We start from the raw sequence: 27,791 nt of genomic DNA on the forward strand, positions 1-27,791 counted from the left end.
ACTTTTTCACATAAATTTGTAAAATTATTATAGACTCATATCTGAGGTAAAAACGTCTTAATGCTGGATTTGTTTCATCTTTTGTCTTCTCCAGATGTTAACTGCTGGACTGGAGTGCTGTGGATTACTTGTGGATTATTGTGATGTTTTTATCAGCTGTTTGGACTCTCATTCTGACGGCACCCATTCACTGCAGAGCAAGTGATGCAATGCTACATTTCTCCAAATCTGATGAAGAAACAAACTCATCCTGATCTCACATGACCTGAGGGTGAGGACATTTGTACTTCGACTACAAACGAGTGCAGAGACATCAGATTCTTGTTTGCTAGTTTAAAAGATCTGCTGCGAGCGTCTACAGCTCTTCACTTTCTGCCGTTCGCTCTGGTTGGGAGGCGGAGAATATGACGAGGCCGTTGTCACTCATGGGGAAGGTTGACTTTATATCCAGACCCTGTCCGGTGAGAGCAGCGTATCGACTGCCGCTGAGCTGCGCTTTCTTCATCGGTGGGTGAACGTGCTGATACCACTGAGCTGCAGAACACAACACGTTTGGAAATATCTGTTACTGAAAATCTCCTGCATTCGGCATGTGAGGTGAGTAACTTTATATATATTTGTGACCCTGGAGCACAACAGCAGTCTTAAGTCACTGGGGTATATTTGTAGCAATAGCCAACAATACATTGTATGGGTCAAAATTATACATTTTTCTTTTATGCCAAAAATCATTAGGATATTAAGTAAAGATCATGTTCCATGAAGATATTTTGTAAATTTCCTACCGTAAATATATCAAAACTTAATTTTTGATTAGTAATATGCATTGCTAAGAATTCATTTGAACAACTTTAAAGATGATTTTCTTAATATTTAGATTTTTTTGCACCCTCAGATTCCAGATTTTCAAATAGTTGCATCTCAGACGAATACTGTTCTATCCTAACAAACCACACATCAATGGAAAGATGATTTATTCAGATTTCAGATGATGTATAAATCTCAATTTTGAAAAAAATACACTTAAGAAGGTTTTGTGCTACAGGGTCACATTTTTAAATTCAGATAGCTGACAAAACTACATCTTGTAGCATTTTTGGATTAAATGTGATATAACTGTATAAGAGAATGTGTATATTTCAGAACATTTTTTATCTTTATTAATCAACTTTTTGCAGTTCACTGTGAAATCCAGGCTAAAGTCTCAAAATCTCATCATGAGATAACAAGCATCAAAGTTTAATTTCAACCATTAATTTCACTATGATTTCAATCTTTAACACGGCCTTACTCAGTCAATATTAAATATACAAAGGTTATATTTTCACAGAATGTTCTACATCTTTATGAAGGATGATTTTATGCAGAAAACAGTATATTGCAAAAAAAAAATACTTTGGCTGGGTTTTCACAGGCAGGGTCACAATTTAATAAAATACAAACATACAGTGTTGTGTCTATATTAATACTGTATATAAGGTCATAAAAACATGCATTGTAATTATTAGAATAATTTATTTCTAAAATAACTAGTTATTTCTACATTTATAACTAGTTATGTCTAAAATAACTAGAAAAAATATGTTTAAAGTGGTTTTCAGATGGAGTATAATATAGCAGTTTAATGTCTAACTACTATAATTATTTCTTAAAATAATTAGAAAAAATATATCTAAAATAGATTTATGTGTAGTAGTGGAATTTAATTTAATTATTAGAAAACGTCTTTAAATAATCAGAAAAATTCCATTTAAAACATCTTTGAGAATAATATAGTAGTTTAATTTGTAATTATTAGAATAATTTGTTAAAATAATATATATAATTTCTTAAAATAATGAGAAATATTATGTTTAAAATAGTTTTAGGTGGAGTATAATATAGGAGTGGAATTTAATGTAATTATTCAAAAATGTCTTTAAATAATCAGAAAAATATAATTTAAAACAGTTTTAGATGGAGTATAATATAATAGTTTAATATGTAATGATTAGAATAATTTCTTAAAACAATGAGAAATATTATATTTAAAATAGTTTTAGATGGAGTATGATATGCAAGTTTAATTTAATATCATATAACATGTTAATATGTTTAAAATACAATAATATAAAAAAGATATGCAATTTTAATTCAATGTTTTATGTTTATTAAAAAAAACACATTAAAAAAACATAAAAAAAATACTAAAATATACAATAAAAAACACTTTTAAAATAGTTTTAGATGGAGTTTAATTTAGCTCTCTTTATTTATTTCTCACCAGCTAGTAAAGGCACTGTAACTTTACTGATTTATAGTGCTGAAATATTAAAAAATATGACTGACTCACCATATATGTCTAGTCTGGCTGTACATGATATGATCCCTGCCTCATTTTTTGCAGACACGGTGTACCAGCCAGCATCTTCCTTTCTGGTCGGTTGAATCAGTAGACAAACATAACCTGTAGTGTCCTGATGCATGCTGGGATGACAAAGACACAGAATCTGAATTTCAAAAGTACTAATATGCTTAATATATAGTGCATTTATGGCCTCAGGCACAGTGTTGATCTGGTTTCACGCCTGTTCCAGACTCACCTGACTCTGTCCACTGAGTGAGGGATTGTGTCGTTGTCTTTCTTCCAGTAGATGAGCGGCTGCGGCATTCCCACGACTCTGCACTCCAGACGCACCGGGGTGCCCTCAGCGATGCCCGTGTTCTGCAGCTTTTCCACAAAATGAGGCGCCTGCTTCAGCTCTTTTTCTGCATGTGTTCATTTGACAGAGAAAAGAGGGTCAAATATTTGTGTTAAGTCAGAATCGCAAGATATAAACTTGCAATCCTGGCTTCTTTTCTCAGAATTGTGAGATGTAAAGTCCAATTCTGAAAAAAAAAGACTATTTTCTCACAATTCTGACTTTATAACTCGCAACTGCGATTTAATGAATAAATCGACAAGTCGAAATTATGACATAAAAAGTCATAACTATTAGATAAAACACTGAGATAGATTATAATTATGACATGAAAAGTAAATTATGACAAGTTAAATTATAACATATAAAGTCAAAAATATTAAGTCTTAGACAAAACGTTATAATTATGAGATAAGTCAATTATGACATAAGTAGAAATTATGACAAAAAGTAAAAAAATAAATAAATAATAATAATCCAAATTATTACATGAAAAGTCATAATTAGATATTAGATTATTAGATATAAAGTTAGAATTTATGAGACAAGTCTTATAATGGCATAATTATGGAATTAAAAAGTAATGCAAACATGCTCGTATCCATAATAGTCATAATTGTGAGAAAGTCAAAACTGGCATGAATTTATGATAAAGTAAAAAATGAGACAGTATGAAATTATGATGACATAAAAAGTCAATATAATGAGATAAAGTCATCATATTAAGATAAATTATGATATATAAAGACTCATAATTTTTATTTCCATATTTAGGACTTTTCATCTCATGATGACTTAATGTGCCATCATTTTTATTTTTTGTCACAATTATACATTTTCTATCTCATAATTATGAATTATGTCATACCTATGACATTCTAAGTCATAAATACGATTTACGAAAGCACATTATTTTGATTTTATGATTTTTTAATTTTTTATTTTATGATTTACCAAAGCACAATCTTAGCATGATATACTAAGCCATAAAGACAGTAATTTTTATTGTCAATAATTATGACTTTTCGTCTCGTGATGACTTACTATTCGATAATTTAAAAAATATACATTTCTATCTCATAATTTTGACTTATGTCATAACTAAGACGTTCTAAGTCATAATAATGATTTACCAAAGCACAAGTTTTTTTCTTATGTGGCAGAAATGGACTTTCCAGAACTTTAATGTAAAAAAGACTGGCTCTTACCCACTACTTTGAGCTGGAGGCCGAATGAACTCTGTCCAGCTTTATTTGAGGCGATGCAGGTGTACGTCCCGTCATCAGCTTGAGTCAAAGGGTCAATAACTAGAGAATGGATGCCATTTTCTCTCACAAGCATGCGATGAGTGAGGTCTGGATATATGGGCTTCCCGTTCAGGAGCCACATGATTTCAGGATGAGGTAACCCACTCACCTAAACAGCAGAGGAGGGTTCAGGGCATGAGGACTCTTTCTGCAACATCTTATTTGTCACTGAGTGCGTTTACATGCACGTTCTTAAGCCGATTATGGTTAAGCATATAAACATCTTCTTTTATCAGAGTAAGGTCATAAACAGCTTAAGCATGACTTAAAGTGACAGGAATGCATGCTTAACTGCGTATTTTAATAAGCTGATATTTGCTGTGCATGTAAACATGATAACAGACAGCTGACACTTCAATCACTTTTCAAGCATTTTGAAATTAGACAAAAATAATTTAAATAGTTTTAAATGATACAACGAAATACAACGCCACTTAAGTGACTTTCATGACCATGTTTCTTAATGCACTTAAGTAAGATTTACAAAATGCACTTGTACAATGCATAATGTCAAATTAGACTTTTTATTTTAAAATATATTGTGAGTGCGGGTTATAACAGAAATCTAAAACTAATATTAAAACCATAAAAAATAAGTTTTTGTTGCTTGAAATGAAATGGATGTAAACTGAAATAAAATATAAAATGTTATTTTATTTCAGGTAGTTGCCACGGCAACATTTCTTATTTTAATTTATTTTAACTTGATGTACTAAACAATAGTAAAAATTAATAAAACTATATAGACATAAAAAAAATCACTAAAATGTTACAATTGAAATGAAAACGGAAAATGTTAAACTAAAATATTAATAAAAAAAACAACAAAGTATATGTTATTAAAACAATAAATATTTGTCAGTACATTCAGCAGGACACTTAAGTCCTGCTTTCTATCTTCTTAAGTTTGAATAATTGCATTTAATATAATTTAAGCAGGATGATAAATTTCTATCTTCTTAAGTTTGAATAATTGCATTTAATATAAATTTAAACTATAATACATTTTCATTTAATTGCAATTAACATGCAATGGTGTCAAAAACATTACATTCAGTTTGCACTTCAGTATATTATTTAAAGTAGGCCTATTTTCTTTCAGTAAGTACTTGTTTTAAAAGTATGCTGAAGTGTACTTCTTTTGCTCAAGGGATGTTGTTTATTAAGTCTGCTAGGACTCCAAATGCAATGATGTTCAGACATTTTAAAGTGCTCAAATATTTTGGGATCACTGTCAGGTACGTCGTGCTGGAATATCTCCAGTACCTTGCAGTCTAACCTACAGAGCTGTCCCTCGTGAGCCGACATGTCTCCCGGAGCCTGCAGGAAGTGCGGACGAAAGAAGCGCTCTTGAAAACAGAAATATTACACACGCAAGTCTATAAAACTTGTCTCTTTGTCAGCCATTGCAACTGGAAACCAACTTTATATACAAGACTTATGCTCATCAAGGCTGTGTTTACTTGATTAAAAATACAGAAAAAAACTAATCTTGTAAAATGTTATTACAATATAAAATAATGGTTTCTATGTGAATGTCTGTTAAACTGTAATTTATTTCTGTGATGCGCAGCTGTATTTTCAGCATCATTACTCCAGCCTTCAGTGTCACATGATCTTCAGAAATCATTCTAATATGATGATTTATTATCAGAATTATCAATGATGGCAACAAACTGCGATACTTTCTTCAGGATTCTTGGATGAATAAAAATTTCAAAAGAACAGCATTTATTCAAAATATAAATCTTTTCTAACAATATAAATTTTTGCTATCACTTCTTACAAATTTAACACATCCTTGCTGAATAAAAGTTTTAATTTCTTTCAAAAAAAAAAAAGAAAATAAAAATGTACTGACCCCAGACTTTTGAACAGTAGTGTATATTGTTAAAACAGATTTCTATTTTAAATAAATGCTCTTCTTTTTAACTTTTTATTCATCAAAGAATCCTTAAAAAAGTATCACAGCCTCCAAAAAAATATTAAGCAGCACAACACTGATAATAAATCAGCATTTTAGAATGATTTCTGAAGATCATGTGACACTTTATACTGGAGTAATAGCTGATGGAGATTCAGCTTTGCATCACAGAAATAAATTATATTTTAAAGGATAATAAAATAGAAACCATTATTTTATATTGCAATAACATTTAGCAATATTACAGTTTTTTTTCTGTATTTTTCACCAAATAAACACAGCCTTGATGAGCAAAAGAGACTTTTTTAAAAACATTACAAGTCCCAAACCTTTGAGCGGTAGTATGTATATGTGTATGAAGACTAAGCATTGATGCGACTCACCTCTGCGAGTGAACCATGGGCCGGTTTCGCACGGGACCTGTTTGGACAATCAAATGTCCAGAGCAGCTTATTCGACCCTGTGGACATGAAAACAGGCTTGACTGTCATTTAAACTACGATTCACAGTCATTTCTGATGATTTTGTCCTAATGTTACCTGTGGATTCGCTGCCATGACCGTATAATTGCCATCATCATCACTTGTGACGGCTTCTATGTGTAACGAACACGTCCCATCACCCTCTCTGATCTTCTTATAGTGCTCGTTTCTCTTCAAAATCTGCTTCCCATCCTTAAACCAGTAAACCTGCGTGAAAAGTACAAAATCAACATCTATATTTATGTTTCTGCTATGCTTGAAGATTGATCTCAACTGTACAAGAAGCATAAATTAATTATTTAATCTACAAGCACTAACCCGGATTTTTCAGCTATGTAAAAGAATTGAGTACTTTATTCATTAAGGATGCATTAAATTGATTAAAAGTGACAGTAAAGACATTTATTATGTTACAAAAGATTTCAATTTAAAATAAATGCTGTTCTTTTGAACTTTTTGTTCATTAAAGAATCCTGAAAGATGAAATGCATCACAGTTTTCACAAAAATATTGTGCAGCACAACTGTTTTCAACATTGATAATAATCAGAAATGTTTCTTGAGCAGCAAATCATCATATTAGAATGATTTCTGAAGATCATGTGACACTGAAGACTGGAGTAATGATGCTGAAAATACAGCTGCGCATCACAGAAATAAATTACAGTTTAACATAGAATCACGTAGAAAACAGATATTTTGAATTGTTTAAATATGTCACAATTTTTATTGTATTTTTGATCAAATTAAATGCAGCCTCTGTGAGCAGAAGAGACTAATTTCAAAAACATTAAAAACATAAACAATAACATCACAGACTGTCAAAACTCACTTTAGGAACAAAAAAGAAGTCTTACCAACCCCAAACCTTGAATGGTAGTGAACACAATAAAAGTGTTATTTTCTGAGCATGCATAAGAATAACATCACAGACTGTCAAAACTCACTTTAGGAACAGGAATTCCAACAACTTTACAGGTAAATGTGACAGGAATCCCTTCCACAGCTCTGAAGTGCTTCAGTTTCTTGTCGAAGATGGGCGCGATGCATCTTCCGGAGGGAATTTCATCGTGCTGAACTTCATCGTCCGACTCTTCAACTGGAGTTCTTTCCAAACGAAACTCGATCTCACTCAATAGCCTCTGCTCAAAGCTCGACACCTTGTATTCCTGCAAAACACATCATTACCAATGAACTTATTATCTGAGATCATTTGTGAATGTGCCCCATTTATGTTTTCATACTAATTAAAGAAGCTTTGAAAAAGGTTTTCCAGGTTCTTTGGAGACATTGCCCACAGTTGCTACCCGAATGTCGCATAATTAAACAATCAAACTGATCACAGTTATGTCTAAAATTAACAATAAACAAACAAACAATGAGATATCTGATGATTGCTGATGCTAAACAGTGGTCAGTTTATTTAACAAGGTACCAGAACACATCAGAGTGAACTCGTGTTTGCGTGACACATCTGACAACATGCAAACCAATTACAGTATGAAGAGGGCTTTGTGGAGAAAAACCCCAAAACATCATGTTCTTATGGAAGCTTATTTCCAGCAGAGGAAAAAAATATATAATAATAATAATTGTGATTATAGGTAATTTTGACTTTTTTTTTAAATCTCACAACTCAGACACTTTTTCTCTGCAATGCTTGGAGGAAACGTGAGAATTGTGAGATATAAACTTAGATTGTGAGATAAAAAGTCACATTTAGCATTAATTTCAACACATAAAAAAAAAATACAAAGAAAAAAGTCAGAATTTTCAAGATTTAAACTCAGAATTAATTCAGAATTGCAAGATTTAAAAAGACATAATTTTAAGAAAAAAAAACAGAATCTGAATTTTCAAGATTTAAACTCAGAATTCCAAGATGTAAAAAAAAAAAAAAAAAAGTCCAGAATTGTGAGATAAAAATCAAGAAAAAAAGTCAGAATTGCCATTTATCTTTTTTTTTTTATCCCATGGCAAAAACATATAAAGCAGAATTGCTAGATGTAAACTCAGAATTCTAAGAAAAAAGTCAGAATTTTCAAGATTTAAACTCAGAATTACAAGAAAAAAGTCCGAATTTTCAAGATTAAACTCAGAATTCTAAGAATAAAAGTCAGAATTTTCAAGATTAAACTCATAATTCCAAGAAAAAAAAGTCAGAATTGCGAGATAAAGTTGCAATTACTTTTTTATATTTTTATTCCATGGTGGAAACAAGCTTGCATATATTCTGATGTTTATAGTGAGGATGAAAAATGGTCATAAAAAACTAAATTATGTATGTTTTTGGCGCAAAAATAAATAAAGTAAATACTAATAAATATTAGGTTACTAAATAGCTATGATATGACTCCTTTAACACACCTTCCCATTTTAAAAGTGCCTATTATATCTCAAGAGGCCTGTCTGGTAACAGCTCGCCTTCAGTTCTGAGTGTCCGCCAACATGTCTGAATGCAGTCACCTCTATTTATAATACAGAAGAGCCCTGTTCATTCCTATCTGTGTCCAGTCTCTCCAGCACAGCGATCATCTTTACTCACAGATTCTGTTTGCATTCACATTTCATTCTTACAGACACTGAACTGTGTTTGCACTGAAAACAAACTGCAGATGTAGTGCTCATATCATAGTTGCTTCTGTTTGAGATATCCATTAATATCCATATTAATATTCTCATTTAGTTAGTATGTAACATGTAGCATTAAATTAAACTAAAGCTGCTCATGCATAATCTTTTGTGACAGACTTCTAGTTAGAAGTATTAGTTACGATTCACAAGGATGCGGCTACTTTAAAAAAAAAAAAAATGTTAAACAAGTCTAATTTTAGGTTTTAATGTATAATTAGTAGATTTTAAAATAAGTATGGCCTTAAACATTCATACAATTAATTTTACATAACAGTAACACTTTACAATATGGTCCCATTGGTTAACATTAGTTAATGCATTAACTAACTAACAATTTGTTATTTCATTTATTACTCTTATTAAAACTAATATGTCATATCTAATCAAATATCTTTCTATACTAATCTAATTTATGACATGTTAGTTAATAAAATAACATTAGTTAATAAAAAGATACATTGAATTTAACTAAAATTAACAAATGCTTTATGAGTCTTTTTTTATTGTTAGTTCATGTTAACTAATTTTAACAAAAGTAACCTTATCATAAAGTGTTACTAAAGAAATGTACTGCATCTTCCTCTTAACGGAGTTATTATCCATGCAGTTCCATTAGTGGAAAAAACCACAGCTTTAAATGAGCTCATCTTGCTTCTGGATGATTCTCAGATTATGAAACTAATGCACTTCAGAACAAAGCACTGCTTGCAATGGAGAAAATTCCTTGTACCTCGTCATAGTTAATGACAGTTGCGGTGGGAATGTTTGGTCCGAGCGGGCGGCTCACTTCCCCCCAATAATTCGGCTTCTATGGAGGACAGGATGAATGACGGTGATGTAAACACAGACACTAGTCACACATCAATACAAATGTGTGATAAATAGTGTTTCTATAGTGTTACTCAGACGGGAAACACTCCAGTGTGTACAATGTTAATACGAGGCATGATGCGGATGCACATTTGACACATGAAATGTGTTAGAATGTGTAAACGGATCCTTAAATGGGATGCAAAGCCACTAAATGGTGCATGGATATATACAGACCACAAACAGAAATGAAAACAAAAGGTTTTCATTTATAAATGCAGTCAGCAAGTATTAGATTTAATGAAGCCCTCAAACAATAATGCTGACATTTAAAATCAACATGAAACACCTGAACATGAAACAGCCTGATGTGAAACAGGATATTTAATGGGAAAAGAGGTAGGTTTGGATTTCATGTTGACTTTAAACATAGATTTAATTTAAGTCTGCATTATAAATACCCTTGCAGAACACCTAAATATTACCAGGACTATGATATAAAGTACAAATATAAATATAAATGCAAATGCAAAATCAAAAATAATTAAAAAGTAGGAAAAATTGCAAGCATGCATGTGAATTTTACTTCACAGATGCCATGTACAGTACAGCGATATATCAAAATAATAAAAAATTAAATATGGTGTCATGAAGGAATTACAAATCTGTATAGATAATTATATAATTATCTATTTATAAAACCGTCTGTAATTTTCACATGGCATCATTTTTCTACAACAAAAATATATTTTTATATATATTTTTGCATTTGGTGCAAGCCAACCAAGAGTTAGATTCAGTTTCAAAATCAAAAAGATGCTTAAAAGCTTATTAAGAACAAGAGGGGAAAAAAATAACATGTTTTTGCTGATATAATTATGAAGTCTTAGCTATTTTGTCATAATGGGTAGCAAGGATTTATTTCAGAGTATAGCTGTGATACTTAGAACATGTTATTTAGGGGGATATTTTTCTTCCCTATTCCTCCTCCATCTCCTTCAATCAGTGTTTTGTGTAACTTAACTATTACAAACCACGATTAAACCCTCAGTATTAGAGTCTCACTTAAAGAAACCCATAACTCAAAGTTCAGTGAACAACAGAAGATGAGCAATTCTATATCTATCAATCCTGGAAAAGCACAGGCTACTTTTTGTACTATACACTGGTCAAACAAAACCCCTTTATATCTCTGTAGTTTTTATGACACCATGTACCTGCTGCCCAAAATGAAGCTGTTCATCTTTAAATCGCAACTTCTTCTCAATATCTTGTAAAAGCGCTTCCTTGCTCCCGCGGATGTCGTCATCAGACATGAGTCTGGAACCTCTTTGATTCTTTTTCAGTGCAGCTTGGGGCCTGAACATGGAGTAAAGACTGAGGTAAGGCATTAAAATAGGATACAAATACATCTTCAAATATGAGACACATAGAAATTATGCTGTAAAAAAGCTCTAAAAAGACCATAGTGTCATTATTTAGCTCAACTAGCCAGTTTAGTCTAGTCACAATGATTAACAGCCCATTGGAGTGCTATCATTAGATTAGGCTTCAGCTATCTGGAATATAGTGCACAAGTCATATAGACCACTTTTATGGTACTTTATGGTACTGCATCCTTTCTGAAACTTGAGAGCCCCAGTCCTCAACTCACATTCAGTGTATTGAAAAAACAGCCAGGATATACAAAAATCCACCCTTTGTGTTGCACAGAAGAAATTCATATGGATTTGTAACATGAGGGCAAGTAAACGATGAATCAATTTAAATTTAAGTTGAATTATCCCTTTAAAGGGATAAAATTACCATATGATTTACTCACCCTCAAGGCATCCTAGGTGTATATGACTTTCTTCTTTTAGACGAATCCAATCGGAGTTCTGTTAAAAAATGTCCTGGCTCTTCCAAACTTTATAATGGCAGTGAATGGGTGTTTATTTTTCAGTAGTCCAAAAGAAGTCCAATAAAGCGCATCCATCCATCATAAAAAGTGTCCCACACGTCTCCGGGGGTGGGGGTGAATAAAGGCGTGCTAAAGCATTTTTGTAAGAAAAATATCCATATTTAAAACTTCATAAGCATTAATATCTTGCTTCCACTAACTGTTGTGTGAGCGTTCACAATAACGCCATTCTGGTGGATGACGTAGGATGTAGGCGTCGTTTTGTACTTCTAATTTGTGGCTGTTTTTTTGTTTTGCTCTCTCCTCTGTGTTTCCATATTCCTCACTTCTCACCGGAGCTTACGCTACACTGGAAGTACGACAGTTAGAACAAGTGAGAGATAAAGTTTTAAATAAGAATATTTTTCTTACAAAAATACAAAAATTCACCACAACACTCCAATATTCCTAACACCAAACCCACCACCCACCCCCCAGTCCCACCACCGGAGCCATCGGAGACACTTTTTATGATGGGTGGATGCGCTTTATTAGAAATCTTGTGGACTATTGAAAAATAACACCCATTCACTGCTATTATAACGCTTGGAAGAGTCAGGACATTTTTTATTATATCTCCGATTGGATTGGTCTGAAAGAAGAAAGTCATACACACCTAGGATGCCTTGAGGGTGAGTAAATCATGGGGTATTTTTTTTATTTTTGGGTGAACTATCCCATTAAGAGAAAGTGTGACCTTCAAACCATTTTATGATATTAAAATATTACAAGGCAGAGGTCTTCAACCTTGCTCCTGGGGACCAACTGTCCTGAAAAGTTTGTTCCAACCTGCTTCAGCACACCTGAAGAACTTGATTAGCTGCTTCAGGTGTGTTTGATTAGGGTAGGAACTGCAGGACAGTGGATCTGCAGGACAGTGGATCCAACGGGAGAAGGGTTGAAAGGTTGAAAACCTCTGTTATGATAAAATGTGTTTGTGTTTGCTTACCCAGGTGGGGCCCTCTTAGGCAACCCCATGGCATTGGTTGGAGGAGATGTTGGAAGTGAAGGAAGGACTGAACTAAGGAAGGCCACTGGATTTTGGATGGGGCTAGGGGTGGAGCTGCTAGACGTTGGTGAAGAAGCTTGTAGGGGTGACTGAGGTCTAAAAGAAAACACTGAATTCACCATCCCGGGAGGCAGTAGAGGTGGTGAGGACACATATGGTGGGCTGCTTGGACACTCTAGAACTCTTGTTGGGAACTTTCTTGGGGATGGAGATAACTGGTTGACGGGCGACATGAGCTCCCGTGTCGACTTCGGGAATATCTGTGCAGCTAACTCGTGGAGCATTGGAACAGGAGACTCAGTTGGGGAAGGACTCCTCATAGGAGAGATCATCTGGGCAGTGATGAACTCCTTTGGCCTTGTGTAGCTGAAGCTCTGGGTGGAGACTGGAATAATCCCAGGAAGTGGAGGCTGGGTGTCGTGGACCGGAGGTGGAGACATTGGACTCGGTATGGGTGCAGGTTGATTTCTCACCAGATGAGGTGAGGTGATTTTACTCAGGGATGGATAAGACACAGCTTGAGAATATGTGTCTTGTGGAGCCAGGCTGGGATGAGAATTTGAGGTGGTGTTTATCTTTGGTGCAGTGTTGTTCAATGCTAATGCATCAGGTATCATCAATGCCTGTGTTCTGGTTGGATTCATGTTTATTTGTGAAATATGAGTGGAAGGAGTAATGGGTGGCATGTTGACCACATGGTTAGGTGGTTGGGTTGTTGGAGCCATGATAAGTTGAGGAAAAGGTGCAGAAGGTCCCACATTTGGAGGGATAGGGATGTTGGGAGCTCCTCCAGGCTGAGTTATTGGGATTGTTGGTATCACACTTGGCATAGGGGTGACTGAAGCCACATTGGGTGAGACTGGCCCTATATTCAGCTGAGGAAGAGTGGGCACCACATTCGTTTGGGTTAGTAGGGTAGAGGGAACCATACCTGGTGGAAAAGTACTTAAAGTAGTAGGAATCAGATTTGGTTGAAGTATTGGAGGGTGGGTGTGTAAGGTTGTGGCTGATGGAGTAAGTTGGGGCAAGGGCATGGAATTGGTTAAAGGCATGCTCAGTTGGGATACAGGTACAGCTTTTAAAATGGGAGCAGGTATTGCAGGAAGTAGAGGGACAGATTCAAGGATTGGCAGTGGAATTGGAGCAGAGTTCATTAATAGAGGAGGTTGTTGGAGTGGTGATGGCGCTGGATTTGCTGGAGGTTGAGTTGGCTTGACAGGTGTTGACTCACAACTTGTCCCGTCTAAATGTGGTGAATCTTGGCTTGGGGAAACATTTTCTTGCTGCTGTTCCAAAAGCACCTGGTTGTGGAGGATCTGAAGCTGCACTGGGTCTCTAAGATAAGACAAAAGAAGGCGAAAACAAACATGTTGGATCTACTTCAGAAGGTCCTAAATGTAATTTTACTCTCAAGTTGTCTCGCAATACACTGAAGTTGGTACTTACAATTTTGGTTTAGCCAACACTGGTGGTGGTTCTTTGGATGACATTCCTTCCTCTTCTTCATCCTCCGGGAGTTTAAAGGTTACACGGAGGCCGACCCGAGAGCCAACCCGAGAGAACTAGAGCGGGGATTCATTGTGATTCCCTAACACACCCTCAGGTCTTGTCTTGAGGCAAGAAGTTGGGGGTTCTGGTAGGGGTTTAACAGGTGGTCGCTCTTGATGGTTACTGGAGTTTTCTGGTGGGAGACTAGTTACAGAAGGGCTGTGGGTAGATTTTGGACCATTTGGTGATGGTTCAACCCAGGCATCAGAGCTCATAGTGATGCCGGAGGCTGATCCGTTTGATGGACATTGGGTTACTTCTGTGGAAGGGTTAAAACCAGACCCTCCTGAATCAAAGTGTGTTGTGCTAGAGCTGAGAGACTTATGGTTTGAGTCTGTGTTCAGTGAAGAAGAACTGAAGCTGAGAGGGTCTAGCTGAGGTAAACTAGTCCTGAAAGTATCTGTGCTGTATTTTCCAATGCTGAGAGGGTTTAGACTAGGAAGGCTAGTGGTGAGGTTGTGGCGAAGGGTACTAGGATTTAGGGATTCTGAGCAAAGAGTTCCAGAATCCTGAAGGTCTGTATGCTTTAATCCAGAGCTCAAAGGGTCAAGGCAAATCATACTTGAGTGAAGGTTGTTGTTTACCAGTGGAACATCTGGCTTACGCTTTAAAGTTGTTGATATCAGTTCTGTTGTTGGAACCTTCTGGAGGGAGGATTCCACTGTTAAAGTGCTTGTTGTTTTAGGGTTGTTGTTGTTATTATTGTGTCCTATTGATGTAGACAAAATATTGTTCAGAATTAGTCTTGAGATGTGATGTATACATTTTTATTTCATTCATGCAGTCTAAAGTGAAGCTGATCTAATAATTGATTCCACAATAAGAAAATTACCTTTTACTCTCAATGCTGCAGTACTGGAAATTGTGCCATATTTATTGCTGGCTGTACAGGTAAATGTTCCAGAATCCTCTGGAAAGACCTCCGCAATAACCAAAGTACATATCTCCTCTGATGTCGTCACAAACAGAGAAATGGTACACTGTTAGGTGGTTAGTGTCATGAAATAATTACCTTGACAAAGCAGGGGGAATCAAATCCACCTACCAGATTCAGCCATGGATCTTGGTTCTGGTGTGAAAAGAGCAGAATGTGTGAATTGTCAGATAACAATTTTTAAGAATAAAAAGCCAAGCACTGAAAAGTTTTTTCAAGTTACAGGTTGAAACATTTTCAGCAGCAAGGAGTTTTCAAGGATGGATCCAACCACATATCTAAATGCACTAAGCACTGAAATTATACATACTCTTCTGGAGGATCCTGAAGTCTGGAGAATCTTCAATAAGTGTTCCTTCCCGGTACCAGTCCACTTTAGGGGAGGGAATGCCTTTTACTCTGCACTCCAGAACTACCAGCTGACTCTCTACAGCCAGGATATCCTGGAGGTTCTGCACCAAAAGAGACAATGGTGTCCAATGAAAATGGGATGGAAAACAAGTTAAAACTAGATTTTTATATATTCTGAAGATAAAAACTACTGCCATGAGACTTTATGGATTCCAGGCCATTTCTACTCTGTACATTGTCTGACAAAATTGTACCTTTAGAGGTTCAGCAGCTTGTCACTGGGGCAATACCCTCAAAGGGACATATTTGTACCTTCTTTACCCATAAATGGAATTAGTACCCTGGAGTAGTAATATGTACTTTTATGGTACTAGTACTATGGTACTAAAGTATGGTACTAAAGCACCCTTTAGGTACAAAGGTGTCCCTTTGAGGGTATTGCCCCAGTGACAGGAAGTTATACCCCTAAAGGTACCATTTTGCGAGAGTGTACAGTGGATTATATGCATTTAAAAGGGTGTTCTGTGGGGTAGATAGGGCATTGCCAGGTAGTTTCTTACTGGTCAAATGGGGTCACCACAAAGTCTCTGTTTTACTGCCTGCCAGGCAAAAATAGCTGATTGCATACTAAGGTTTTGACTCTTTGAATTCGTTTGGGCTTGCATGCAAAAGGTTAAAACACGTCAAAATATTAAAATACTATTTTTTTTCCAAGCATTTATTTATACAGTATTTCATTGACACTCGAGATTTAGAAATACAAGCCGTGTTCGCTTTACCTTTGTAAAAACAGGAGCTGCCATTATGGGCCTTACATCGAAGTTTTGAAGATAACTACTGCTGCCATTTAGATTCTGAAAATAAAAACACATGGAATGTAAGAAAAAGATGTGCCTTAGTTGGAATAATTAAAACTGAGGATTTCTGTACCTCAGGATTGCTCTGATGAGGTGTTAACAGTATATCAGAGACACTTTGGCTGGATGGAGGTGATGGAGGTGATGGTGGTGCAATGGGCAGTGAAGGAATAGGTGGAGTGGGCTCCACCTCAGATATCGGTGTTGGAGGTTCTAATAAAGGTACGGTTGATTCTAGTACAGGTATTTCAGAGCTGACAGCTTTGGAACTCAGAAGTTCTGTATCTTCCTGTTTAGAGGTTGAGTCAGCAATCAGCTCAGTCAGTGGCACTTCTTCTGCGTCAGAAGGTGCTGGTGGTTCAGCGCAGGTGTTTGTTATAGTTGGTATGGTATCTTCAGCTGACGTGCATGTGATGGGTTCTACCAAGACCACAGCAGGGTTGGGCTGAGCAGATCTTTTATGGAGTCTGAAAAAAAAATTGTGAATGTGTTTTAACCCCTAGGGGTCCATGAAGTTACTGCAGGGGGTTCATATATATACATGTTTCACCAGTGGTCTTGGACTTTGCACAGATACCATCATTTAATGTGCATGGAGAATCAAACAAAAGCAAAAATTTAGATGTAATTTTTTTGTGCATCATTTTTTTTTTTCGGTTCATTTAATTCTTTTCACATGACTTCATGTTGGAAAATCTGCAAACTCACTGTGCTTGAAAATGTTGTTCTACATCAGAATCTGACGAAGACGCTCCTAAAAGATAAAGAAAATATACAATCTTAATTTTAAACTGTTGCTGCAATCATCTATTCATATAAAATGGTCAAAATGATTTTACTTACCCTCAATGTAGATTTCTGCTGAGGTGGAGTCTGTGCCATAAAAGTTGGAGGCAAAGCACGAGTATCTGCCCGTGTCTTCTTCAAACGCCTCTGTTATGATCAGAGAGTGTCGCTCACCGTTAGCGATGATCTGAATATCAGGACTGTTTTCCAGCTCTTTACCCTCACAAAACCACCTGGAAAACACAATCAGAATGTCACATCCTGAGCAGGAACACACATCTACGAGAACAGACAAACAATACAATAAATTCATGAATGGAAATCTAAAACACGCATCTGGTTTTAAATTGCCCCTCAGCTGAAAATGTACATTTAATTGTATAATGACATTAACAGACTAAAACAAAGACCTGAATGTTTCAGCCCAGGTCATTTACAACAAAAATTTAACACATTATTTTAACATTTTAAGTGTGCTAGTGACACTAAATGATTTCAATTCAACACTGCTACATCCAAAAAAATTCACAGAATTCATTAATACAAGCCTCACAAAAAAAAAGTAAACGCCTTTAGTCACCAATATTGTGTAACTTTTTTCAATTCATGGTTGACAGCCAAAATGTGCACCATGTAAATCAAAAAACAAGACTGCTGGCAGATTTTGCTAAATCATTATCACACTATGCAAACAAATTAAATGGTTATAATGCAGAATATTGAATATGATGAATAGCTTTTGGACATATGAAATGGTAAAAACTGCCTAATTAATACAATTCACAAATTATATCTAAAAAAAATCTTTAGGAACTTTCCTATTATCAATAAATATTCACTTTCAAAAACTTCTTAATAATCAATAACAACAAAATCACAAATAATCTTATTAATGTTTGACAACAAAAGCATTGAGAAAACTTCAGAATTAGTAGTAAATTTTCACCAAATAAAATGAAAAATAACACCAAACACATTTACACTACAAAAATCATCAAACATACAAACACCACCAAAAACAAATAACACTAAATTTAACCTAATTAACTCTACAGATTTCATCAAAAATCAAAAATCAGCTAATTAACCAACAAATTGACTTAAATATATACCATCAGAAATCAAGATGTTAATGTGAGGTTGAAGCCATTTACTAAAGAAGTTAAAGAAGATATTCAAAACCAATTCAATGTGTCTGATCTCACAAATCATCCAAAATCAGTCCTCTGCATCAAACACACTACAACACAAGACAAAGCACAACAGCATTCATTCAGTAATAAATCAATGGGCTAAAATAATATTCCCAAATACAAAACATAAAACTTTACCACAACATTACAACATTCCTCATAAGAGACGAGTTGTGGTTCATTCCATGGGAGAGACAGGGCTGGAATGCATTGGGTTTGATCCATGAGCCAGTGTGGATCATTTCTATTGAGTAAGACTCTACTTTGAAAGCCTGAGCTGTGGGGGGCTGCACCTGTTCAAGCTATAGATCGGCACTGGTTCAAGCTATTTCCCCCTCTTCGACTCGACCCACAGCACAGGAACCCCTTGAAACCCCTGTTAAAACTGGACGGCAGCATCCCTGACCGACACGCATGAGCTAAACATAGAGCCCCCTCACACAAAAACAAAAACCACTAATAAATATATCTATAAAATAGATATTTAGCAGGCATTTGTCTCTGACAGAGAAACACTTGACATTTGCAGGCATGGTATAATAACTAAAATGTTACTTAGAACTTAAGAAGATTTTGGAAAAGTTAACACAAAGAAAATTATCCAGCTAAATGGTTCCACAAAGTATTGTCATGTGATTCTTTGTAGAGACAGTCGGATGAACATTCTCATATCGTGCTGTAAATAAAATGTTGAAAAGTGAAGTAAGTTTGGGTCACTGGAGGGACGACCTAATGTTTCTGACATCACAGTGTCTCAGTCAGCTGACCTCATGTAACACGAAGCACGTCTCCTGTCACACAAACACACTCAGAAAAGCAGGGTTTCCTTGACCTGTCAATGTGAGAAGGTTGCGTTGAGTAATGTTACACTAATGTTTCATCAATGACACACTAAGAACCATAATTATGCTTAGAAAACATCATTTCTTAATAGAAGTTACTTGATTAAATAATTCTTATATAGCCTAATTAATTAAAACAGGTGTCTAAATAGCTTGAACTTCAAGGTTTCGTCTAGCATACGCTATGTTAACATATATCTTTCTGTTTTTCCAAGATATCTTTATGCTAACAGAAAATGCATCAATTTATGTTTTTTTATTTATGTAATAAGTTATTAAATAAAAAAAAACATTAAATGCATGGTTAGTTTAAATGTAAAAATGTTAAATGCATGATCAGTTTATACAAAGTTATTAAATGAATAATTTATACCAAGTTATTCATTTGCAATCACTCAGTTTATACAAATTTATAAAAAGCTATAAAATTTAATAAAAAATCAATAAATACAAAAACATTATAAAAAGTAATAAAATGCTTGACTGGTTTATATGAAGTCATTAAATGCAAAAACAATAAGTGCATGATCAATTCAGACAATGTTATTAAATCCAAAAACGTTAATTATATATTAATTTATACAAAGTTGGTTAATACAACAAAAGTTAAATGCATGATCAATATGAAGTTATTGAATGTAAAAATGCTAAATGCACGATCAATTTATATAGTTATTCAATGCAAAAACTACACGATCAATTTATATGAAGGTATTACATGCAAAAATGTAAAATGTATGATCAGTTTATACAAAGTTGTTAAATGCAACAGAAGTTAAATGCATGATAAATTTATATATATAGTTATTAAATGCAAACATTTTAAAAGCATGACCAATTTTTGCAAAGTAAATAAATAAAAATATAATATTAAAGAAATCATAAAATAAGTATAATTTTGAACTAATAAAATGACAAACTAAAAAAAATCTATTTTGTATATAGTATACTGTAATATATCTATATATATAATATATGATAATAATAAAACAAACTTAAATAAAAATAAATGATAATTCAAAATATGAATAAATACTAAAAACCATAAATAAAAAAAAAAAAAAATTAAATAAAAACAAACTAAAAAAAAAAAATTATAAATAAAAACAATAATAAAAAAAATAACGTAACATAACTCTATATAAAAAAACGCACTGCAAGCCATCTTATACCACCACCTAGTATGTTTTTTCTGTAAGGAAGTGACATTCCAATTGTGTGGTTTATTTTTTCTAAATAAAGACCATAATTTGCAAACCTCTGCACTCGTAAACACTGCTACAATAAACTATAATCATATCCGCACTAATTGTGCAATAATTTGCAAACCTCTGCACTCATTCTCCTTTAAATATCTTGTTACACACATCTTCTACTACGCTTTGGCTAACTGTGCTCCTACTGAAGATGTAGGGCGGAACTTCGCTGAATTCTCAAGAGATCATATTCTGAGTGGCAAAATTAGACTGGCGAGCTAACTCTACTAAATTGTTACACTGTCACCATTCTAGTACCACCGTCTGTCTGTTTTTCATCGCCAGGAATTGACATTCATTTGTCACTGCTACAATAAACTATAACAATAACCTCAAAACAATCAAACACCCCAACAAAAAACTACAACAATAAACTAAAAAACAAATCCCAACAATTGTGAACTTGAGAAAGTGATATTTCTGATGTGGCAAAATTAGAATGGCTGACTGCATGTTATACGGTCAACTTTCAAAAAACTACTTCGAAAACATAGCCAGCACTCTAAAAACATCATATTTCTGATGTGGCAAAATTAGAATGGCTGACTGCATGTTATACGGTCAACTTTCACAAGACGTCTTTGTGTTCATAGCCAGTGCTTGAGAAAGTGGATTTTTAGCATGCATTTGCTAGAAAAACCTGTTGCCAAGATGCTACTGTGTTACAGATCCCTTGAGAAAAATAGCACACTTTTCTACTTATTGTACTTTATTTAATTATTTGCAAACCTGTGTGAGTTTTTTTTAATAGAATTCAATGGCTACCGTCAACTGTTTCATTTCATCATTTATTCACCTTTATGTTGTTGCAAACCTGTGTGAGTTTTTTTTTAAAGAATTCAATCACCAACCATCAAACTACTCAACCTTTTTCAAAATATCTTCTTTTGTGTTCGAGATATGTAAGAAATTCATACAGGTTATAAACAACATGAAGCAAAATGAAGGAAATTAAAACATAACATAATTTTTTTATTTTTGGGTGAACTGTCCCTAAGAGTGCTTTTTTTGACCCACTTAAGGACTTAAGTATATCTTTATATGCAATTTCATAATTACTTCTATTGTTTTTGAAATATGGTTAAAAGTACTGCTGAATGTATTGACAAGCATTTATGGTAAACAAAAATACTGTATACTTTAATGTCATTTCTATTATGCACACTAGTACATTTAAAATATATTAACTTTAGATATGAATTAAAATTAGTTCAAATCATAATCAAGCACTTTACATGTGCTTTAGTGTTAATGTAAGTTAACACATTAAAATGTGTGCTTCATTTATCATTTATTATTTAAACATAATAATTTAATAATAATAACAAAATAAAACATAATAGTGTACTTTAAAAATAAGAATGATAATTTTCACTTTTTAAAAGTGTACTTAATTGTGTTAAAAACAGTCACAAAAGTGTTTCACTTTAAATACATTTTTATTTCATTAATATTATATGATCTTTAAATACATTTGGTTAAAAATATACTTTTAAGATTTAAACTACATTACAAATGCAAATTTAATGTAATTAAGTGCACTTCTTTTTCACAAGGGGTGGGTGTCAAGGCATTGTTATATATGCAAACAATTATTTTTTCAAAATTGTAAATCAAACAAAAATACCTGGAATACATTTTACAAGAAAATACTATTTCAGTATTTCAGAATGTCTTGTTTAATTCAATGTTACTTGCCGTTTCTTTGTAATTATTTGTGAAATTTACTAGCAATTCTAAGTGAAAATTTTCAGAGTAGTTGCTAAGGTTTCTGAGTATTTTATGTGGTTGCTAGGTGGCTGCTTCCTGTATGAGCAATAGTAATAATAACAGACTAATAATATGCATCAATAGTAATAATAATGCACTAATAATATGCATCAATAGTAATAATAATAGACCAATAATATGCAAATAATAACAGTCAATAGAAAATAATAAATAGACCAATAATATGCAAATAATAACAGACTAATAATATGCATCAATAGTAATAATAATAGACCAATAATATGCAAATAATAACAGACTAATAATATGCATCAATACTAATAATAATGCACTAATAATATGCATCAATAGTAATAATAATGCACTAATAATATGCATCAATAGTAATAATAATGCACTAATAATATGCATCAATAGTAATAATAATTCACTAATAATATGCATCAATAACAATAATAATGCACTAATAATATGCATCAATAATAATGGACTAATTATATGCATCAATAGTAATACTAAGTGATTAATAATATACATCAATAGTAATAATAATGCACTAATAATATGCATCAATTACATTAATAATGCACTAATAATATGCATCAATAGTAATAATAATGCACTAATAATATGCATCAATAACAGTAATAATAATGCACTTATAATATGCATCAATAGTAATAATAATAGACTAATAATATGCAAATAATAATGCACTAATAATATGCATCAGTAGTAATAATAATGCACTAATAATATGCATCAATAGTAATAATAATGCACTAATAATATGCAAATAATAATGCACTAATAATATGCATCAATAGTAATAATAATGCACTAACAATATGCATCAATAAAAGTAGTTTAAACTCACCGAACTTCAGGAGCAGGCAGTCCTCTGACGATACAATCCAACTGGACTTTACTGCCCTCAGAAACCTCCCTGCTTTTGAGTTTCTGTATAAAGTGCGGAGGTTCACACACGGGTTCCTCCGAGCTCTCAGGCTGAATCAGAGCCGGTTCCTCACACACCATCTCCGGCTCCTGATGCTCCTCTGCCTCATACGGCTCCTCCGTGTCTCCACTGTTCTCCATCGGCTCCTCCATCTGTTGGTTGAGCAGAATAGGCCTCTCTCGATCTTCTGCATTAATGGAGAATGAAGTGCCATCAGGCTGGGTTTTGTTCTGGCATCGGCTCCGGTGGGTTTTGCAGGTACGAGGCCGAATTCTCTTGGAGCTGCTGGCTTTAAACAGAGATGAAAGCTCTTCTATGAAGTCAGCTGCTTTGTTGAGGAACTCCTTCTTGGATTGGGTCTCCAAGCCGTAAGGAGCATTTCTCTGAGGTCTTTTGAAATCCGCCGCAGGTTCCCTAGCTCTTCTGACGTTCCTGATCGCACTGTCTTGAATGGGAGTCTGGACTGTGTGTCTTTCCGAAATGACCTCTGCTTCTGGAGAGGGTTTGTTGGAAGGAAGATTAGAGTGGCTCACTGATGGAGGTGCGTCGGATCTCTCCTCACGTTCTCGAGGATCGCTGCTGAACGCTTTGCAGGCCAGATCCACGCTCTTGTCCAGTTCCTCCTGGCTCAGGAAGGCAGACAGGTCCGAGAACTGTGGATCCACTTTCCCACTGGAGTCGTCTGCTTTCTCCTTGAGCGTCCCGTAGACCAGGCGACGAGGGGAGTCTATGCAGCTGGATTCGCCGTGTCTGTGATGGGCTCGGCCCTCGGCCAGGTAACTCTCACGCAGAAGCTGCGATAAAGACGTGGGCTGATCCATGCTGTTCTCCTGCATGCTGCTGGACACAAAAACACAAAGACTGAGAACATTACGACAATAATAATCATCTACTGTGGTGAAACTCTGTGTGTTTTTTATGATGCTTTCTGCTAACCCACTGTAATTTCAAATTTTCTAAAAAAGGAGAGTAGCTTTCAGCAAATTAGCATTATGTTTCTGCATACAGTATATATCATGGCTAATTTTAGAAATTTATTTAGTTTACATGGATGCATAATTCAAAATATGATATTGAATTTATACTGCAATCAGAGATGCAATATTATATTATTTGTTCTTATAATATGTATAAATACATATTATTTATGTATTTACCACCCTGGATACCATTTATTTTTAACTGGACTTTTAATAATAATTTTTTAACAATATTGCATTCACAAGAAGCAGTTTCCAGGCGATTAAAAATATTTAGAGCAGAACACAGCTAGATAAATTCATAATCACTGTGAGCTTGACAATTGTTAACAACATTTTCTGACATTTCCATGTTTTAAAAATATATATATTCATATTTCTATTAAGCATTCCAAAAAAATCCAGAATAAAAGCCAATTTTATTCTTTTATTGATCCACTACAAACAGAATTCCTCTTAAAACATGCGATCAGTCGTTAGATATTTAGAGCCTTCTGAATATAAGAACACATTTGGAACAATTCATATCTTTTCCAGTTAGTTTTGGTAACTAGATATGGAGTTTTAATAATCATTTCTAACAAGATTGCACTCACAAAGAGAAACTAATAAAAATTGGGAGTAGAAAAATTCACATTCACTATAAGATATATTCATTTAGGCCTGGAAATATTAATTCTAAAATTTCCCGATTTTTCAAAGCTTTCTATGAAAGCTAAAAAAAGCAAATGCCATTTTCTTTAAATGTATAAAATGCATCAAGTTGTAAAAGTGAAACTAAACTTAAAGCCATAAAAAACTTGAAATAAAATAAAAATAAACAATAAAATAAACATTAACTGAAATAAAATAAAATTAATAAAATTAACATTAACTGAAATAAAAAAAAATATTAAAAAAAATATTACAGCAAGTTGCCATGGCAACATTTCTCATTTTAATTTAGTTTACCTACATGCACTAAAATAACTAAAACTGAAATAAAAGTTAATAAAAGCTATATAGACATTTATAAAAACGACAAAATATTACCAAAATACACAACAGAAACACTAAAACTTTAACTAAAATTTAAAACTATAATAGTTTATCAGTGATACTAAAATAACACTGGTACATTTTACAAGAAAATATTAATTCAGTCTCTCTACTGAAAAAAATAAAAATAAATCACATTTCTTTGTAATTATTTGTGAAATTTACTATCAATTTTTAATTGAAATCCTACACCATCTTTTCAGTGCACATTTTAAGCACTTGGTTTAGATAATTTAGAGGTTTTTGTGCCACCGCAAACAGAATTCCTTTAATATTTACAGCCTAAATATCAGCACATTTTAATCTTCCTAGCAAAATCTGAAAAAGGCTTTTACCATTGGCCCTCTGTTGTTATTAAATCCAGAAAGAGGATACGCTGCAGATGCTACTGACACTCAAGTCATTGCAATTAACCGCAGCAGCGATGCCCTTCCATCAGACCTGCGCAGACAGCTGTTATGTGCATTAAACACACTCCAGCCCCCCGTCACTGCTAATAATAGCTCAGCTCACTTTACATGAGCACTATAAAAAATATTACTCATTACAAGCACTTTTACAAAAGCAGAATGATCAGTAAACTATTCTATAAGAGAGTTAACGCATCTTTATTATGTACATGATTTACTGACATGGAAAGCATATACAGAGCTGGATGCAGTTTTATTCCAAAGTTATAAGTATGATAAAAAGTGAGTGCCTTGCATGCGTTAAACGAAAGCATTACGAGTCATTAGACAACAAGGTGCTTTACCTTTGATTTGTGTGAATGTCCACAACGTCTAGGTCTGCTGCACCTGCTTATAAACCTCTTAAATCCAGCGCAGCTGCCAGAGTGTTTCCTAGTCTTCAGCAAAGTTAACCTCGAAGTTTAGCTACGCAGTGACCACCTAAAGCAGAAACGTGTGTCAGCGTGTCGGTGGCAGGTTATTTGAGGGAGGTGGAGGGTTTGAAGCGTGTGCCAGGGAACGATCGCTCCTCATTGGCCAGAGAGATTGCTGTCAGGAGAAGAGTGACACCTTTGTGAAGCACCTACGACAGTCTGGAGGACGCAGAAGCAGTGCATGATTGGAATGGTTTGCTGGAAATATCCTCACCCTCAGATCATCTTAGATTAGGATGAGTTTGTTTCTTCATCAGGTTTGGAGAAATTAAGCTTTGCATCACTTGGTAGCACTGCATCATCAGCTTGCTCTGCAGTGAATGGGTGTTTCGTCAGAATGAGAGTCCAAACAGCTGATAAAAACATCACAATAATCCACAGCACTCCTGTCCAGCAGTTAACATCTGGAGAAGAGAAAAGATGAAACAAGTCCATCGTTTTTAACTCAAATACGAAAAGTCTAGAATCTATAATAACACTTCTTCCTCAGTGAAAAAAGTGCATCTGCTGTTGTCTCTCACATCCAAAATCCAGACACATATTTGTTTAGAGCTGTTTAAACACTGCTTGATCTGTGCAGATTTCTCTCCTGATTCAGACCAGAACACTTTTTCACTGGAGGAAGTGTTATTATGGATTATAGACTCGTATTTTTGAGTTAAAAACGTCGAATGGGATGTGTTTCATCTTTTGTCTTCTCCAGATGTTAACTGATGGACTGGAGTGCTGTGGATTTACTTGTGGATTATTGTGATGTTTTTATCAGCTGTTTGGACTCTCATTCTGACGGCACCCATTCACTGCAGAGCAAGTGATGCAATTTTTTTTACTCTCAACATCACATTACTGCAATGCAAAAACATACATTGTACAATTTCAAAATTACTCGTTAGATATTTAGAGACCTGTGAATAAACAAACAGAAATCTAGAGCTGAACACAACTAGAAAAATTCATTTTGCAAGATTTCTTTATTTTCCAGGCTTGGAAATGACAACTATAAAATCTCCTGATATTTCCAAGTTTTCTATAAGAAACTCCATGAATAAAATGTACTTAAAAACTTAAAAATGTATTGTCCTTTTGTGACCATTAAATTTTTATTTTGCATTGTGACATAATTTCATAATTTCAATTTTCCCTTGTATTCTCATTATTGCCATGCTTTTAGATTATAACTATAATACAAAACAACAGAAAATTACAAAAACAAGTATAATAACTGTTTATTTTCAAGTGTTCTGCTTGCCATTTGCTCATTTCATACATTGTTTTGTAACGAGGTTATAATGAAAAGGATTATTTTACACATTTAAACTCTAGTTTAACTGTCTTTAGATATGTTAAAAAAAATTTATCAATCTGTTTTGCTTCCTTTTTTACTATATAATAACTTTTATTAAGTTATAAACAATATTATAACATTATTATATAATGCCTAAATGCACTTCACATGCATCCAAATATGAAAATAAATTAATAAAACGTGCATTAAAACTAATTATGTAATTTAATACTGCTTGTTAACGATGTAATTAAAGTTACTAAACACAACTCTTGTTGCAGTGTTGTTTATTCTGAAAAGAAAAAATTGCTTACTTGACACTTTATATTAACATTAACTAATAAAAAATATGCATAAAATA

At 34.0% G+C, this 27,791-nt stretch overlaps 1 protein-coding gene across 1 annotated transcript; it reads right to left on the bottom strand.

Moving 5' to 3' along the window:
- Positions 1–159: 159 nt before the first annotated feature.
- Positions 160–26,290, bottom strand: LOC109093642 (myopalladin-like). The gene is given in 21 exon segments (XM_042769550.1): positions 160–534; positions 2,333–2,466; positions 2,583–2,748; positions 3,890–4,097; positions 5,255–5,380; positions 6,292–6,372; positions 6,452–6,601; positions 7,341–7,562; positions 9,758–9,835; positions 11,055–11,196; positions 12,729–14,123; positions 14,235–15,045; positions 15,169–15,285; positions 15,382–15,405; positions 15,581–15,722; positions 16,401–16,475; positions 16,552–16,945; positions 17,187–17,232; positions 17,322–17,497; positions 23,164–24,084; positions 26,017–26,290. Coding segments are annotated over 20 exon segments (5,583 nt in total). The 5' UTR covers positions 24,081–24,084; positions 26,017–26,290; the 3' UTR covers positions 160–355.
- Positions 26,291–27,791: the final 1,501 nt, after the last annotated feature.

The sequence above is a fragment of the Cyprinus carpio genome, chromosome A13 (genome assembly GCF_018340385.1).
Source record: "Cyprinus carpio isolate SPL01 chromosome A13, ASM1834038v1, whole genome shotgun sequence".
Taxonomy (NCBI): domain Eukaryota; kingdom Metazoa; phylum Chordata; class Actinopteri; order Cypriniformes; family Cyprinidae; genus Cyprinus; species Cyprinus carpio.